This window comes from Pseudochaenichthys georgianus, chromosome 8, assembly GCF_902827115.2.
Source record: "Pseudochaenichthys georgianus chromosome 8, fPseGeo1.2, whole genome shotgun sequence".
Lineage (NCBI taxonomy): Eukaryota > Metazoa > Chordata > Actinopteri > Perciformes > Channichthyidae > Pseudochaenichthys > Pseudochaenichthys georgianus.
Window position 1 is genome coordinate 15,060,497 of NC_047510.2, and position 19,069 is coordinate 15,079,565.

Below are 19,069 nucleotides of genomic sequence, written 5' to 3' on the forward strand. Positions count from 1 at the left end.
GTAGGAACAGTAACACTTACAGTCCCACTCACACAGATATCAGTTCAGTCAGTGCTGCCTTTCTAAAAGAAACCCTGTAAATCTAAGGTTCGAGCAGGCCTTCGCCAACAGCCTGGTGCTGGGTCGCTCTGGAGACTCCTTCTGGATCGGCCTCCATGACCAGAACAGCCCCGGCTCCTTCCACTGGCTCAGCGGGGATGAGGTGTCTTTCACCAACTGGAATCGTGATCAACCAGGTAAGTCACTTATTGAGTGAGTGTGTGATTATTTGTATTGTTCATGACCTGCAAAATGATCTGATTATGTGTACAGGATGCAGGATGACCATACTGGGATTGTTGCAGTATCTTTTCCACCCACTGCCTTTTCATTTCTTCATTCTTTATGCTGTGAAGAGTTCTTTTTAAAGTCAATAATCATAACAATTTTTAATTGAATCTATTAATAAGAAACTGGAGAGGTCCCAGGTGTTTCATCTTTAGCCAAAATATAGACTTCGAATGACTATATCGTGGTATCCTGATTTGGCTGTGAAGCAGACTTGGTAAGATCCAAATCTATGAAAATGATCAGCAGTTAAGAAAAAGTCCCAGCAAGGGGAATGAGGAATGAGTCAGCACACTGGCGAACACTGCTTGTACAATTCGGGCTATCAGGGATCTTGGATTTACTGTCATTTCCAAAGCAGACTAGCTGACTCAAAAACCAGTTGTGGGCGAGACCTCTGGCTTTCAAGTCAGAGATAGATCCAAAAAATATAAACTGTCTGAACTCAGCAGGGACTATGGCTGCTCTTTCATGCTTTAGTAGACTATGCTGCGAAAGACTTTGGTGTGAGTTATAACTAAACAAAAAAATTTCATCATATAGAAGTCTATTCCTGATGTACACACCATTAGAAAAAATATGATCCATAACTAAGATCAATAAGGAAGATTAGAGAAAGAAAAACCTAAAAAATGAAACATTGCCCTTGTTTGGAGAATGTAATCTAACTTAACACTTAACATACATTTTCCTCAAATATTTTACATTTCTTTATTTCCACAAGTTTCACCATGGACGCCTCATTCTCTATCTTTATCTATTTCAGTCAGCATCCACGACGGATGCGTTTCCATGGCGATGGGCTCCGCAACAGGTCTGTGGGAGGTGAAGGAGTGTGCGTCATCAAAGGCGAAATTCATCTGCCGTCAGAACCAGGACACGTCTCTGAGCCCCGAGCCCCCCGCCCCGCAGCCCACCCCTAGCCTCAGCGGCGCCTGTCCCAGCGGCTGGAAGAGCAACAGCAACCTGCGCTACTGCTACAAGGTGTTTCACAGGGTCACTCCAGCACACTTTGGTTTTTAGTCTTTCATTTATTCAGTGTTAGACTTAAATGGCTAAACTGGGTAATAGACCCATTTATTATTATTATTTATTAGATCAATCTTTTCTCATTTTATTGTGTAAACATCTGAATGGGTTATATATATATGTGATTTAGAAGCAGAAGTTCAACTTCTTCATAGTTAAAAACAAGATAGACTTCATAATGAAGTAACTCTAAAAGTGTTCATTATGAAATGCTGAAACACATCTTGCAATATTCTGTCTTTCATAACTAAAAAGGATAACATATCTCATAAAAACATTAGGCAGGATAATTTCTTTAACATTTCTCATATCTGAAAGTGTATTTTTCAAAGCTTATAATAATGTATAGATAGTTAATGAAAATGTGAATATTTTCAGAACCAATACCAAATCCTTGATCCAATGAGTTACTCATTAATATTGTGAGCTGGCCTGCTATGCATAAACTTTACCTACAATTATATAGTGTTGAATTTAAAAAAGGACAATTGAAATCATTAAAGTCTATAACAAAAAATAAGTTTATCACAGTTTTCACTGTCAAGTAGTATAGACACAAAAGTTTAAGTGACACAACTGCTAATTCGAATGCTGTTACACTAGTATTGCATTTCATTTAAGATCTATTTAACACCTCTATCTCGTGTATGCAGGTGTTCCATTCCTCCCAGCTGGAACAGAAGCTGAGCTGGCTGCAGGCTCATCTCACCTGCCGGAGACACGGAGCCAACCTGCTGAGCATCAGCAGCCCCGAGGAGGAGCACTTTGTGCTGCAGGTCCTCCACGAGGCCTTTGGGTGGGTGTGCCTCTCTGACCGGGGGGCATGTGGTGTGATATGGTGATGATGACAATGATGATGACATGATGATGATGATGATGGTGATGATGATGTGGTCCACAGGGAGTCAGAGGATGAGCAGCACTGGTTTTGGATTGGATTGAATCGCAGAAACCCGATGGACAACGGCAGCTGGAAGTGGAGTGATGGAGTGGCTGTGAGTAAAGAGAAAATGCAACCTAAAGATAGAGAATGAGGCGTCCATAGTGAAACTTGTGGAAATAAAGAAATCTAATTTTGAAGCATAATCTGTTTACTCTTTGCTTGTGTCTTAGTTCACGTACCAGAATTTCGGCCGCTACTACTACAATGTCCGGCAATGTGCTGCAGCAGACCTGGGCACCATGACCTGGCTGGCCATGCACTGTGACTCTGAGTTAGACTGGATCTGCAAGATCCCTCGAGGTAAAACAACACTGGAACACTTCTTTGGCCTTATTCTGAAAGTCCGAAACTGTATAAGAACATTAAAGGTAGGGTAGGTAAGTTTGAGAAACCGGCTCGAGATACACTTTTTGTTATATTCCATGGAATGCTCTTAACATCCCGATAGCAATGAATATCTTAAGTGCTTTGACAACAAATCCATAAAAAATGTCATCTGTGGAAGCCGTAGTATTGTAAAAAGAACGACCAATCATTTTAGCCGGCCCGGCTAAAGTAACTGGATGGGCTACCTGCCTGTCAGCCTTCCATCTGTGCACAAACTTATCTCGTGCCCTCATTGGTCATGTGCGCATTCGTGTGTGTTGGAGGAGGGGCTCTGTAAGGAAGTGGCAGATTTTCTCTGGTCGTGTATTTTCAAATTCTAGCGATCTTGAGCTTACATACCCTACCTTTAACAATAGACATAATATGTAATTTGGATTCTCTTAATCAAAACAATAATAAAATAGCTTCATTGACAATTCAGTCTTTCATTGTTCATCGTTCAGTAGGTTTTTACCAGGAGCAAAATTATCCACAGATGTTTTCTCTTTTACAAAATCAATGGACTTACTGATTGAACATGGTAAAAACGTTTACAAATCAGCGGTTCAACAGTAGAGAGGAGAAGCTGCGAACCATCCAGAAATGTTTGCTGAAAGTCTTTTTTGATTAACTTAGGTTTATTGAATAAACATTTTTAAATATAAAGTCAAAACGACCAAGATCTAAAAAAGTTTACAGTAAAAATGTTGCTCAAATTGGATAAAATGGTAATTTAAGACAGCTTCTGGCAGACAACTTCAAGCTGATGTATGTGCAAAAGGATGACAACTCCATATCTGGTTGACTTATCGTAAAAAAACAGTTACCTCAAAACAAATATGGGATTCATCTTAATCTGAAAATGGTTGGGATAATTTCATTAAACAACTCAAAACATTTTCAACAAAGGTCTAGACATTTTTAGACATTTGAATGCATAAATGTTAAACACTTTACCTTTAAATCATCTGCCAGAATTAGTCATTTTTGTATTCGTTTTCACACTGAACATTATTCTAATAATATATACCCTCTCCACCCATAGCATCACTCTGATACAAGTCTCTCAAGATTTCCAGCTTTCATTCATTGCATTTAGAGTCTCCCACATTATGTATTTCATGAATGAAATCTATGATGGGTGTTGTTTCAGGTACTGTTGAAGCGGAACCAGAAGAATCTGAAGGTCAGTGTTTTTCTCTAAGCTTTGAACTTCTCTCAGCATATACTGAATTGATTTCCAAAGGGCTTCTATCTAAACCTTCCTATTATGTCTCATGACTATCTATCTTTCTTCTCTCCCCCCTGTCAGGCAGCACTTCCCCAGAGTGGGTTGGCTTCCAGGAGGCTGAATATAGACTTTTTGACCATCGCAGCACTTGGGACCAGGCCCGGAGGATTTGCTCCTGGTTTGATTCCTCGCTGGCCTCCGTCCACTCAGCTGAGGAAGAAGCTTTTCTCGCCAACACTTTAAGCAAGGCACTGCACACTTTATCAAAAAGTTCATAATTGTTTATACGAGATTACATTATCCAAAAATGCAAATAATTACTTGTTGTTAAGCATGCAGTTCCGTTTAACGAGAGCAAAACTCTGTGAAATACCTTACAAGCAGCAACCTGTTTGTGGTCTTTGTAATTATTGTCTTTATTCTGCATGGCAGACTTAAAGGCTGTGAGGCCTCAACACGCCTTTCACAGTTTCTATCTCACGTTTAGATGTCGAAGGCACATGGGGACAACTGGTGGCTGGGGCTTCACACCTACGAGAATGATGGCCGTTTCCACTGGTCCGACCACTCGGTACTCAATTACGTGTCCTGGGCCCTTGGTAGGCCCCACCCAGTCAGCCGTGATCGCAGGTGTATCCACATGTCTGCCAACAAAGGTAAGAACAGCCGAAATGTGAGACCTCAAAAGACATATTTGAATACACATACATGAACATGTATTTTCCACTCCCAAACAGCAGATTGGGCTGATCAGAAGTGCCACTCTGACCTTCCCTACATCTGTAAGAGAGTGAATGTCACAGGCACCATCCCTCCAACCCCCTCAATCCCACACCCACCTGCAGGCTGCCATGACGGATGGTCTTCCTTCCAACATAAGGTAGAGCTTCAACACACTAGGAGATCATACTGGGGGTTTTATCATTTTTATTAATCTCATTCTGAATATTTATGTTCCGAATAGGTACCACTTTACAATAAGACTACCCTTATAAAGGGTTTACGAATAGTTTGTAATTCATTTATGAATTAGGTTGTGAACACTTTATAAATCATTAATAAGCTTTTATAAGACATGAGATAAACAGGGCAACTGTGACCGGTTGCTTGCCAAATAGTGAGCCCACATTTATCTGTACTGCTAAGCCTTATATTAGCTTACTTCATCTTCCTCATCAGCCAGCCAGCATCCTTGGTATCTGTTGTTCACCGAGTTGATTCTCCCCCCTTCCATCTTGATGTTTCTTGGCATCTCTTATGACCATTTATGAATGAGTTACTAACATGTATAACTGCCAAAAGGGAGCCTTATTATAAAGTGTAAAACACATTCCCATGTATTAATGAGTTATTACCATTTATAATTGGTAAAAGGGAGTCTTATTGTAAAGTGTAAAACAAATCACCATGTATTAATGAGTTACTATCATTTATAATTGGTAAAAGAGAGCCTTTTTGTAAAGTGTGAAACACATCACCATCTATTAATGAGACACTAACATTTATAACTACTGAAAGGGTGCGTTGTTTTTAAGTTTAATACACATGTCCATTTATGAATGAGTTATAACATTCACGCTGAACTAATACACATTTTTCACATGAAATGCCAAGTAAGATACAACAGAACCAAGCAAAACATTTTATTCACACATGAAGAAAATCAAAATAATGACTATTTAGTATGACTGATACACATATTTAAACATCAAAGCTTTTCTCAGACATAAATGAAAGACTTGGTAAGACATAATGGTACTGATACTGGAAAGGCTTTGTGTATATTCTTGAACAAGCGTCCAAGTAGTCCATCAGGGTGAGCAGAGCCAAGCCAAGATGACCATTCAAGAACCTTGAGGTGTTCCTCCAACAAACTCTCTGTACGGTTTCCTCTCAGTCTACGGACATGTCCTTTGACGGTCGACCAAGCTCTTTCACTATGTTGGGTATAACTGCCAGTCTGGGGGTTCACAAACCACCTGCTGTGGTTTATGGTGTAGTGGTTGTACCCCGTGTTCCTCATCACTCTCCTGTATGCCCTCCACTCATCACTAATAATGCTACTTCCTGACTTAACATGCCGTCTAATCAGAGGGACAAGGTGACATCTTGATCGTTTCTCCACTAGTTTCAACACTAGTCTCCGCCTTTTGTCTTTAACTCCCATCATTCCGAAGACCCATTTCTTCCTTCTCCAGTTATGTCCAAAGCGTGCATACTAACAACAACAAAATCATAACATCATCTTAGTTAACAACAAAATGCACACAATTTACAGTAAAAATTGTTGCACATCATGTTTCAAAATGCCATACTGTATAACATCATTTAAGGATAATTATACAGTAACGGTCCATATTGATTTTTTTTATTTTGTGTTATTCTCTTACAAGAAATCCCAGTCTATAACTGCCAAACATAGGAACTGGGTACAGTACCTTATCCCAGACATAAATACTCAAATAAAATAGTTTACTTTATCAGCATTGGTATTACCAATGCTTACTATTTATTTATTTACAATTAATACAAATTAATACAAATAACAAGTTTTGGGTTCGTTCTTCAGATATGACTGTGACGTTAATGTGTAAGCTTAATAATGAACTACAGCTCAACCAACCATATTGTAATATCTAAATAATCATCTTGAAATATGACATTATTATTTGTAATATACACACATCTTATTGTGAGGTTAATTTCACATACACTACGCCGCTCTTCAACACTACTTTGACGTTAGCTTGTCTACATAATCGAGCATAGCAAATTTAAACTAGAGAATCCAATTCCTGAAGAAATTGCTAGTGGGAATGCTTTATGCTAAAAAGCTGACGCTAAACTGTTATGCTGAAATGTAATGTGTAAGAAGAAAGTGAAGAATTTAGATTGAAATGATACATGAACACTGGGGGCTTGAATGTGTGATGAGAAAAGAAAAGAAAGTAAAAAGGCTTGGAAAAGCAGCAGAATATTTGAACTGCAAACTTTTGAACTAACTTGATGGTGAATGATCTATCGCCATGCCAACGGGATTTGATGACATCCCATAATACACTTAGATGCGTTGATGCTGCATCGTTACCAAATATGTGAAGTTTTGGGCCATTTGGAGCATTTTCACTGAAGTTATGAGAAAACCATGTTTCATGGCGAGCATTGTGTTGCCATGGCAACGACATGTGAAGAAATCTCAAAACTGTCCCGTAGATGTCTTCACGGCTGGACTGTTAGCACACATGTGAAGTTTGAGCACTTTTTGAACATTTTCATAGGAGTTATAGCGACATCATCTTCCATGGAAACCCCATAATTGACGTAGAGCTGTTGAGGGCTGGACCGTTAACCATTATCTGAAGTGTGGTGCTGTTTTGACCATTTTCATAGGCGTTACGACAACATCGTGTTTTATGGAGAGACGGCATATGGTGAGATGTCAGATTTGACTAGGGTTGGGTATCGTTTGAATTTCCACGATTCTGATTCCGATTCCGATTCTACTTTTCGATTCCGGTTCTTAACGGTTCTCAATTCCGATTCTTTGAGGGGCAGGGTAAAAAAATTATACATGCTTCTTCCACCAAAAAAATTACATTTATTCGAGAAACCTTTACACAGGTTAGTTTACAGTAATATTCACATTAATCAGTCTGTTTATATTCACTGCTATGTAACTGTAACCTGAGAACCACTGAAGCTACAACAGTGCAACAGTCCAACTTTTAAAGGAAACCCACCCCATTTAAAAACAGTTCTTGTTGAGAAAAACAAGCATATCTGCCTTCTCAGGTATACCGGGAAGAAATGTTTGAACATTTTAAAGTAAAATGCTTCAATCTGGTGCACTTTAAGCAGAATTACTAGAGACTAGATCTAGGGGGTACAACTCTAAACATTTACATTTACATTTTAATAATTAAATAAGTATGTGAGCATAACCAATAACCTACCATAGCCAATAACAAATACATGTAACGTGTTTTATTTTTGTTGTTCATTCATATTTTATTTTACTATTTTATTTATGCATTTTTTTTTTATCTCTCCAGTTTAAAACGATATGTCTGGTTTACTGTCCTATAGTATACATTGGAATGATTTCAAACCTGTTTTATCCCAATAATTATAAAGGAGTGCCTTGGAAATATGTGTTAAATTGTGATCAAAACGTTTGAGACCCACTGAGATAACTTAGACTAAAGTGAACTATCTAAACACTCAAGAGTCCTTTACCTCACTGAGCTGAAGAGGACTCTCGCTCCACAACATTGTAGAAACATCTTCTTCTAATATCCGTTAGAGCAGCTAGCAACAGATGCTAATAACAACAGCGCTGGTACAGGTGCACCGTCCATTTCTCCCTCGCTGTAGGAAGTGTAGGTACAACGCTACATTTCCCGCCTCGCCGTAGTCATACAATAGGCTACGGAGAGCGGCGAGAAACATTTCCTCAGGCGTCGAAAAGCGGAACCGAAATTCACATTTCTAAATGATGCCGTTGGAATCGAAATGTTGGAACCAGTTCTCGGTACCCAACCCTAGATTTGACGTAGAGCTGTTGAGGCATGGAGAGGTGATATACAGGTGAAGATTGTGGGACGATCGGACCGTGTCCATTGGAGCTACAGCGACATCGTGTTTTATGGTGAGGGATGCGTTTCCATGGCAACAACCTATGGTGAGATCTCAGATTTGGCGTAAAGCTATTGAGGCATGGACCGGTGATATACAAGCGAAGTTTGGGGGGCGATCGGACCGTGTCCATTGGAGTTACAGCGAAATCGTGTTTTATGGCGAGGGATGCGTTTCCATGGAAACGGCATATGATGACACCCCATCATTGACGTAGAGCTGTTGAGGGCAGGACCATTAACCATTATCTGAAGTCTGCTGCTCTGAGCATGTCAGTTGGAGTTATGACATCGTCGTGTTCCATGACACAGGTGTTTATATTTGAGCTAACGACGTGTCCAGAGATCAAAGGTTTCCATAGTGATCAAATAATGTGTTTGAACAACACATTTGTAACAGGTTTGTTAATTGACCAAAAAATATGAACAGTTGGAAGATTGAAAATGGGATTATTATTAGGATTGTTTGTAGGTCATTGAAAAGTAGAATAATTTAGAAAGATGTGAACATTGAAGTTTCTATTTTAGAAAAGCTGACAGTGTAGTGCATCGCTGGTTTTAAAAGTGATTTATAAGAGTCATATTTAAAGATGTGCAATACTTAAAACGTTTATAAAGATCCTCTGAGTGTGTGTCATTAGTTAGCTGATAAAATGTTAGGGATAAATACCTTGACATACTGTATTGACTACAAGAGCTTGAATCAAACAAGCAACCTTGTATTTGAAAGATTAACTCACATAGCAACAGTCGCACCTGGTATATAAGTGGTGTGGTTGAGTACTTTAAAGGGTTCATGAATAGAGGGGACTTGAATGTGAAATAAGAACAAGAAAATAAAAGTCTAAATGCATGAAAAAGCAGCAGAATATTTGAACTGAAAACTTTAGAACTAAAAGCATACGTCACCAATAATGTCTAAAATATGTGGAACATGTTGAAGTCAGTATGAACTCTCCATCAGACGGAAAATAATAGGCTGACACAGTCTGTTAAACTCCAGTGACTACGTCATTAGTCTGCTGCTCTAATGAGCTAACGACGTGTCCAGAGATCAAAGGTTTCCACGGTGATCAGTGAGAGGAGAGCATTTTCATTGTTCTGAATGAGAGATAAACCTGTTACATGTGAACGTTTTGTTGAAGAACCGTAACAGATATCGGTGAAATTTGAAAGCATGAAGCATGTCAAGGAACTTGAGCATCTGAAATGTACTTTTTTGTGTACTTTCGGGTCAATAATGTGGCCTTTTTGGCAGATTAACTAAAGGTGTGCGGCTGCTGTGGTGGAGAAAGGTGAGGCTGAATTTACAATGGGTTTTAATGGAGACATGTTGAAAGTTTTTGTCACTTCATGCCCTCAAGAGGCATTTTGTTTAATTATTTAGCTTAATTTGTTTTTTATCTTTCAAGCTACGAGATGTTTTCCTACGTTTGTCATGAAAAATTATGTCTCAGGAATGTAGGGTTTGGGAATTATGGCAGGTTTAAAAGAAAATATGAAGGCAAAATTAAATCTGTCCTCCACTCTAGCTGTGACATCACGCACTCTAAAATCTGAAGAAGGCCTCTTTACCAAGGTCTGAACAATGTATAATATCTCTAAAAGTAAGAATCAGATTTAAATTGTTGTGTTACACGAATACACGAAAGATGTGTAACATTTTAAAGTTGGAATGAGGTATCTGAGTGAAGGTATGAAGGAGTAGTTAGCAGTTGAAGTTGCATGAAGGTTGTTGAAGTCTGAAGAGTTTCTCCATTGACTTCCATGTTAAACATGTGATGAATTATGGGATGTATCTCTGGAATTATGAAAGTTATGAATGATAAAAGAAATAGCCATCGATTCCCGACCGAGCTGAACGTTTTGATGTTTGAACAGAGTTTCTGCGATGTGAAGTTGCGCAAAATAACCCGGCGGAATAATAAAGAATTTTGTGCGTAGAAGAACAGATAGTTGGAATGCTGTGTCAGCATTCCCACTAAATTAACCTTAGCAATGCTTAAAGTTACCTACCTAATAAAATATCTCTCTAACTTACAAGGATGACCTTATTTTACCAACCTCAACCAAAAGCGATTTATTCAACAGTATTATCCGACTTAATGCTTAACACTTAATTACCTGTCACTCAATGTGACCACGCCCTAATTTATGCATAACTTTAAGGCTTAATATGACTCAAACTAATTATAAATGTTAGTAACTCATAAATAAATGGTCATAAAGAAACATCAAGATGGATGGGGGGAGAATCAACTCAGTGAACCACAGATGCCAAGGATGTTGGCTGATGAAGAAGATGAAGTAAGCTAGGTAGCCAATATAAGGCTTAGTCATCTTGCCAAATAGTGAGCCTGTGTTGATCTATGTTAGAACTGGTTTATAAATGGTTCTTAATGATTAATAAAGTGTTTACAACCTAATTAATAACCTAATTATAAACCCTTTATGAATCTTTTATAAGGGTAGTCTTATTGTAAAGTGGTACCCATATATTTGTATTGCATTTGTTCTCAACTTTGACTATGTACGTGTTATCTTGTTTACTTACTTTAAACAATGTGTGTGCAAAGTCCAACTGAACAAAATGTAAGAATGTGAGTTTATAAATAGTACAGTGCTTGGTTAATGATAGTATATAGAAATATAAAGGATTCAGGATGTATCAAATGCATCAAAGAAGTATATCATATAGGCAGGTAGGAAAACTGTTGTTTTCAGGCACCTGCTCTGTTTCCAACTCAACCTAACCTGATCAATATTAAATTAATAAATGATTGCAATGACTTGTGGTGTTTCTGCAGTGTTTCAGAGCATTTGATCAGTCACACCGACTCACATGGTCTGCAACCAAGTTGAAATGTGAAACGCAGGGAGGTGTACCGGCAGTGGTTTCCAATCATTTGGAGCAAGGTAATAACAGCATAATACAAAACATCCAGCACAATGTTAAACAAAGGTTCATGAATTAATCTCTCTACTTGAATGTACATTATTCATCTTTCAGATCTACTACTTTTAGTAGATAAATGTCTGGTCTGACATGGTGAGCATCAGATTGATGTAGTATGTTAGAGCATCAGTCTTTTTATTGACCCTGCCAAGCAGAATATGTTGTCGGCTAACTGACAGACAACCATTTGCATTGCTGCATCCCTCTGTGCACTCCAAGTGTCATTTTAGTTTCATTTGGAATCGCTTTATTCATTACTGAGTCTCACTGAGTCTCACTGCCAACATTCACACTGATGCAATCAATTCCTCTCTCAGCCTTCGTCACCACCCTGCTTCAAAATGCCAGTGTTGACCTATGGGTGGGTCTGACCTCAGACTCTAAAGGTCATTTCCAGTGGGCCAAGCCAGGCCTGTTGAGCTACACCAACTGGGCTCCTGGAGAGCCCCTCGACAACAGCGGACCACACCACAACAGGACCCCGGTACTCCCACAACACTCGCATATAAGCACACAAGTTGTGATGTTATCCTCGACCTGTTCCTGTTCTGAAAATGTTTCTGTCCTCTCCCAGGGAAACTGTGTGGTGATGATTCATGGGAACCCACAGAAGAACACCGGCATGTGGGCCTCCCGAGCCTGTGAGATGGAAAGTAATGGCTTCATCTGTCAAAGGCAACAAGGTATGATGGCCACAAACGTTTTCTGCTTTAAACAAGTGTGGAGAATTTGGACCACAAAGAGAAGTTGACTTGAACCATTCTGTGCAACTTTGTAATTTCTTCAGATTCAGGTCTGCCCCCAGCCCCGGTCCTTATCCCTGCCTCCCTGTCAACGCCTGTTGAGCTGGGTGGAGTGACTTACCGGGTTGTGGAGAAGCGTCTGGACTGGATCGGAGCCCTGCACCTCTGTGAATCTTTGAATGGGACCCTGGCCATGTTGAAGGATCCCTACCAGCAGGCTTACCTCACACTCCTGATCAACAGACTGCACCGGCCCGCATGGATAGGACTCTACAATTATGGAGTGAGCCTGTTACCTCACCGTGTGTCTGCTTATAAAAGACACATGTTAAGACGTTTAGAGGTACACAGTTGCAAAGTTATTGTCCTGCCTGAGGAGACTGTTTATAGCAACTTGTTTTTTCTCAGGGACGGAAATTCACCTGGCTGGGTGAAGAAGAAGAAGTGACGTATACAAACTGGAAATATGGGGAACCGCATCAGACAGCTGGATGCGTTCACATGACCACTACTGGGCAGTGGACTATGAATTCCTGTGATGATAAACTGGACGCTGCTATCTGTCAAATGAGTGGTACGTTTGTAATGTAACAAATTAATACAAATCAATTGCAATTTTGCAAAAATGCACAAACCAAATCACCATAAAGCCACACACAGTGCTGTTGTTTGAAAACACTTTACCTGTCATTTTCTCTGATAACATGTCCGCATCCGCTAAATATTTGTCCCCCTTTATTACTGACTCAAGAAATGCAAAGTTAAAACAAAGGAGTTTTAACAATGAATAGACACACAAAGTAGTACTACTTTTTCACCCCCTCCAAACCAATATACAGATCTAAACCAACAGTTAACAGTGCACCCTCAAATAATATCAGCCCTAAACATTATTATGAATTGTGACACTTTTTTACCCATATTACAGCATTTTCTGTCTTATTATTTTGCAGTCTAAAAAACGTTTGTTGCATTAACTGTAATTAACTATTTTGTTTTTCTCCTTGCCAGATGACCCTGTGCTGCACGACTGGGTCTTCCCTGGCCAGTGCCCCCACTCTCTGGGAGAGTGGGCGTGGGTGCCTTTCAGACACAACTGTTATGCCTTTAATCTGCAAAGTCTTAGACTGCAGCAGGATGCACGAACATCCTGTAAAAAAGGTAGGAAAGAGTTTCATAAACTCCCTCGCCCGTACAGCTCGTGATCCTGAAAGCCAATTAAGTCCAACACTTCTGACCTTCTGCACTGCAGACATAATTGACAAAATGCATCAATATGTCTAAATTTAGAACAGCTATTCACTGAACTGTCTACACCGTTGTTAGACATCCTTACATGATCAATTCCATTTTCTCTTTTGTTAATTCTCTGTGTTTTTTCCCTTTTCTCTCTTCTAGTGGGAGCTGAACTTCTCTCTATCTTGGACGAGACAGAAAACGGATTTGTGTGGGAACACATCCAGAGCTATGCAGAGCAGGCGCATGGAGCTTGGCTAGGCATCAGTGTTAAAGGTCCTGCAATGTTGCATCAGACAGTTACATCACCCTCTACAGCTGCGAACTTATTAACCTTCAGATTTTCAAAAGTTGTTTTCATACCAGGTTATTAATTTAAGGCTGCTTTTAAAGATATTTTTTAATTCTTCTTCCAGATAAGTCAGAAAGTTTTACCTGATCGATTATAATTTCTTTAATAGAATAATCATGAAACGTCTTAATTAAATACAGGAAACCTAATTAAGACTAATGCTCTTGTGTCAAATAAATGTGATAAAGGTCAAATTGATTAATTCTAATTGCATTATTATCTGTTAGTGTAATTGGATAATTAAAGTAAAACACCTTGAAATGTGCTTGATAAGCTAATGGGAAGAACTGAATATATTGGCTAAAAAGAAATGTCAAGCAGAACAGGATGTAACTAATTATTTTGTCTTAAGATAAAACTATTGAAACGGTTCTGCTTGAATGTGTTTGAAACTCCACTGAATGTGTGTGTGTGTGTGTGTGTGTGTGTGTGTGTGTGTGTGTGTGTGTGTGTGTGTGTGTGTGTGTGTGTGTGTGTGTGTGTGTGTGTGTGTGTGTGTGTGTGTGTGTGTGTGTGTGCGTGCGCGCATGTGCGCATGTTCCTACTGCAGGTAGAGGTCTGGTTTGGACCGAGGACACAGAGATGTCCTACACCAATTGGGAGACACATGATGTCGCCTTCTCTGTTCTATCTCCAAACTCCTGCTTCTGGATCCAGAGCAACAGCGGCCTGTGGAAGCCAGGCTCATGCAGAAACCGAACACATGGAGTCATCTGCAAACGCCCTCGAAGTAAGCACACACTTACAGTATAGCCATGGGGAAGTTATTCTCAGAACCACTATAGTGACCAAATTAAACCATTTTTAAGGTTTCATGAATGCTGAAGAAGCTAGAGAAAAATATTGGCTTATCAATTGAAAGAGGTTCACAGACGCGTACATCCCTATTTTGATTGTATTGTTGAATGAAAATAAGTGGAAAATGAAGCAGCAACAGAACAAAACACATGTGTGTAAGGTTGCAGAAACAGTGGCACAGGAAAACACACAGGATGTGATAAAGTGCAATTAAAACTAGAGAATGCAATTCCTGAAGAAATTGTTAGTGGGAATGCTTTATGCTGAAAAGCTGACGCTGAATTGCTATGCTGAAATGTAATGTGTAAGAAGAAAGTGAAGAATTTAGATTGAAATTATACATGAACACTGGGGGCTTGAATGTGTGATGACAGAAGAAAATAAAGTAAAAAGGCTTGGAAAAGCAGCAGAATATTTGAACTGCAAACTTTGAACTAACTTGATGGCGGATGATCTGTCAACGTTTTGGGCCGTTTGGAGCATTTTCACTGAAGTTATGAGAAAACCGTGTTTCATGGTGAGCATTGTGTTGCCATGGCAATGGCATTTTAAGAAATCTCAAAACTGTCCCGTAGATGTCTTCACGGCTGGACTGTTAGCACACATGTGAATTTTGAGCACTTTTTGAATATTTTCAAAGGAGTTATACATTACATTAGGAGGTTACATTACTCTCTCTCTTCTCTTGATCGCCCACCTCAATCTTCTATCGCCCTCTCTCTCTTCTCTTGATCGCCCTTTCTCTCTTCTCTTGATCACCCTCTCTCTTCTCTCTCTCTTCTCTCGATCGCCATTTCTCTCTTCTCTTGATCGCCCTCTCTCTTCTCTCTCTCTTCTCTTGCTCGCCCTCTCAATCTTCTATCGCCCTCTCTTTCTTCTCTCGATCACCCTCTCTCTCTTCTCTTGATCGCCCTCTCTCTCTCTTCTCTTGCTCGCCCTCTCTCTCTTCTCTTGATCACCCTCTCACTCAAGCTACGAGATGTTTTCCTACGTTTGTCATGAAAAATGATGTGTCAGGAATGTAGGGTTTGGGAATTATGGCAGTTAAAAAAAAATATGAAGGCAAATTTCAAGATTTCCTACACTCTAGCTGTAACATCACGCACTCTAGTTAATGTTAAAATCTGAAGAAAGCCTCTTTACCAAGGTCTGAACAATGTTTAATATCTCTAAAAGTAAGAATCAGATTTAAAAGTTGTGTTACACGAATAATGTCAGAAAGACGTGTAACATTTTAAAGTTGGAATGAGGTTTCTGAGTGAAAGTATGAAGGAACAGTTAGCAGTTGAAGTCGAATGAAGATTTTTCAAGTCTGAAGATTTTCTCCATTGACTTCAATGGTTAAACATGTGATGAATTATGGGATGTATCTCTGGAATTATGAAAGTTATGAATGATAAAAGTAATAGCACTCGATTCCCGACCGAGCTTAACTTTTTGATTGTTTGAACGGAGTTTCTGCAATGTTCAATGCGGGAGGAGAAGACCGGCAAAATAACGGGCGGAATAAAATTAAAGAATTTTGTGCGTAGAAGAACAGATAGTTGGAATGTTGTTAACAGCATTCCTACTAAGTGAATGCCAAATACCAAATCAATCAAGGAAAAAGCATACTCTTTGGGACTCCAAAATATATATATTTTAATAGGTGGGGCTATATAAATACAGTAAAGTGATCTAAATCTTTCCACTTCTTCTTAATCATAGATGTATGTTATACCACTCCCACACTAACAACACTAGACTAACAAACTGAAGTGATCCAATTTTACTCACTGTCAATTTTACTATTTTCAGGTGCTGAAACCGCAGCTGTCACAAGTAAGTATGTTTACTATGAAATAATAAATTATTTCACCTGAAAGTGGATTATTGAAACTAATCCTGTTTTACATCTTCCACCTCTACCTAGTGGACAGTGACCACCTGCCCACTCTGATTGTTGTCATTGTGACGTCCCTGGTGCTGTTGGTGCTGATCGTTGGCATTCTCTACTTCTACCGCCGGCGAACTATCGGGTCCCGGGGGTCCTATGAAGGGGCCCGGTACAGCCGCACCAACTCCAACCTTGCTGAGCAGATAGAGAAGAACATCCTGGTGTCGGACATGGAGCTGAACGAGCAGGCGGAGTAGCACCATGACACTGGAGAGGCTGAATTCAAAGTGTGGGCTGTTGACTGATCTTTTGTTGTCTCATTTGAAACCAAAGAAAGATTTTTAAAGTGCTGAAGGGCTGTGTAGAGCGCAGCAGATGTTTCATTTTTTAATTGAATTCCCGCCTTCCAAATCCTCTTTTGCCAAGACTTAACAGCCCTAGCAATATCTCTGCAGGAAACCACAGATCCTTCCATATGTACAGCTTTTCCCCAAAAGCATTCATGCAGGATAATTCAACATTACTCGTTTTTTATGAAATAACTCCGTACAGTATTTACTCTGGTGCCAATGTCAGCTTTTGTTGGTGTATATTTCCTTTGTGGTTCCCTTTTTGATTGAAAAACATACAGAGCAAAACATACAATCACAGATCGACACCATTTGGCTCTGTCCTCTATGTAAATACACAGTCACAGTTTTCTTCAGGAACAAATTCACTTTTTAAATGTTTCTGTTTTGCCATGACAGTATTTACCTGATATTGGGGTGTTTTTGTTGTTATTGCATTCCTGTTATTCCCATTCATTTGTCATGATCTGTACTGCTGTGGGGAACTGTTACTGATGATGCATGTCTGTTTTTTGTGAGTCTGCCTCTCTCCTCCTCTATGATCTGACACGTCAGCACCAGCTGTCAGACAAGTAGAGGAGGAACAAGTCCAAATTTGAATGTGTGGAGGGTGACAGGGACCATTGTTAGTGGTGACCGTCTAAGGGCAGTACACTAGAATTGTGGACATTACTGATACTAAGTTCTGTCCTTAGTATTTAAAACTGGACTTTAAGTAGACTACACAATCAGACTTTCAGCTTCCATGGAACCACCTACATTTAGGCACTTTCTACTACTAACTTGATGTTATTCATCCACTTGCCTTTCGTCATTTCCCCTAAGGTAGAGTTGCTGTTCAATGATGCCAAACGTTTTTTTTTTGTTTTTTTTCCATCTGGTGCTGTTTCAGCATTTGTAAGGGCAGTATTCACTTTGTATGCACTATTGAAAAAGTAGTGCATCCTGGGCGCTGTACACTAGCCCACTGCTCCTAGTACTAGACTCCTGGTACTAGGATGGGTTCAATGCAGAGGCCACATTTCACTGTGTGTGCTGTGTGCTCTGCATGTGTGACTAATAAAAGAGGGTTTCATCCCTCCCCAATTCTTCTTCTTCTTCTAAAAAGGGTTTGCAATTTGATATTTTTCTGATACATAATTTGCATGAGCCGGATTTCACTTCTCTGTATGGGCTTTTTGTAAGATATTCTTCTGTATCTCTCTCTTGGGATTGATGCTGGTCTCATTAAATGTTTTGACTTTGCATACCACTGGTAATGCTTCGCTACTTTAATGGGATAACAAAGAAACTTGAACCTCCCATTGCCCCACAAAAGAAAACTTCCCTTAGGTGAATGACACCACTTTGAGCCAAAGAAAGTTTTTTATGAGTAAATTCACAATTTTGTAAAAAGAAAACCTCATTCCGTTCTTCATCCCTGTCATTTCATGATTTCACATCTGTGCAGCGTAATGACCACATTTTTCTGAGTTCATTTGCTTCCCCAAACTTTTTTTCCCTTGGCTGAAGTCTCTGAGTTCATTTCTGTCTTTCTGCTTGCACAAATGCTTTGGAGACATTTCAGTCTTTTGGTGTCTTAAAGAGCTGCTGTGAAAAAAACTGCTTTTTTTGCTCTGTGAGTTGGACTTACATAGAGGGGGAGGGGAGAAGGTGTGTGTGTGTGTGTGTGTGTGTGTGTGTGTGTGTGTGTGTGTGTGTGTGTGTGTGTGTGTGTGTGTGTGTGTGTGTGTGTGTGTGTGTGTGTGTGTGTGTGTGTGTGTGTGTGTGTGTGTGTGTGTGTGTGTGTGTGTGTGTGTGTGTGTGTGTGTGTGTGTGTGTGTGTGTGTGTGTGTGTGTGTGTGTGTGGCCTAGCATTACTATACTTGTGGGGACCTAAATCTGTTTACACAGTCACGTGTGGGGAGTCGCCTCCCTTATGGGGACAAATTGGAGGTCCCCATGAGGGGAATCATTAATTTTAGGGTGAAGACTTGGTTAAGTTTAGGGTTAGGGTAAGGTTAAGGGTTAGGCATGTGTTGGTTATGGTTAAGGTTAGGATAAGTCTCCAGGAAATGCATGTAAGTAAATGTAATGTCCCCTGAAGTGATGTATACATGGTTGGTGTGTGTGGTGTGTGTGTGTGTGTGTGTGTGTGTGTGTGTGTGTGTGTGTGTGTGTGTGTGTGTGTGTGTGTGTGTGTGTGTGTGTGTGTGTGTGTGTGTGTGTGTGTGTGTGTGTGTGTGTGT

General features: G+C 39.8%; 1 protein-coding gene across 2 annotated transcripts in view; it reads left to right on the plus strand.

The window, feature by feature from the left end:
• mrc2 (mannose receptor, C-type 2) overlaps window positions 1-18,563 on the plus strand; it is a 32,751-nt gene extending 14,188 nt beyond the window's left edge. Inside the window, exons 11-29 of one of the 2 annotated variants that reach the window (XM_034089454.2) lie at window positions 88-236; window positions 1,094-1,311; window positions 2,010-2,152; window positions 2,258-2,351; window positions 2,470-2,599; window positions 3,819-3,851; window positions 3,978-4,144; window positions 4,384-4,552; window positions 4,634-4,776; window positions 11,338-11,446; window positions 11,804-11,970; window positions 12,061-12,169; window positions 12,274-12,512; window positions 12,638-12,803; window positions 13,241-13,390; window positions 13,628-13,741; window positions 14,368-14,547; window positions 16,413-16,436; window positions 16,528-18,563. In XM_034089454.2, the coding sequence (XP_033945345.1) occupies window positions 88-236; window positions 1,094-1,311; window positions 2,010-2,152; window positions 2,258-2,351; window positions 2,470-2,599; window positions 3,819-3,851; window positions 3,978-4,144; window positions 4,384-4,552; window positions 4,634-4,776; window positions 11,338-11,446; window positions 11,804-11,970; window positions 12,061-12,169; window positions 12,274-12,512; window positions 12,638-12,803; window positions 13,241-13,390; window positions 13,628-13,741; window positions 14,368-14,547; window positions 16,413-16,436; window positions 16,528-16,748 (2,725 nt within the window). In that variant the 3' untranslated portion in view covers window positions 16,749-18,563. The remainder of the gene's footprint in view (window positions 1-87; window positions 237-1,093; window positions 1,312-2,009; window positions 2,153-2,257; window positions 2,352-2,469; window positions 2,600-3,818; window positions 3,852-3,977; window positions 4,145-4,383; window positions 4,553-4,633; window positions 4,777-11,337; window positions 11,447-11,803; window positions 11,971-12,060; window positions 12,170-12,273; window positions 12,513-12,637; window positions 12,804-13,240; window positions 13,391-13,627; window positions 13,742-14,367; window positions 14,548-16,412; window positions 16,437-16,527) is intronic. The other variant, XM_034089455.2, reaches the window with a different exon arrangement.
• Window positions 18,564-19,069: the final 506 nt, after the last annotated feature.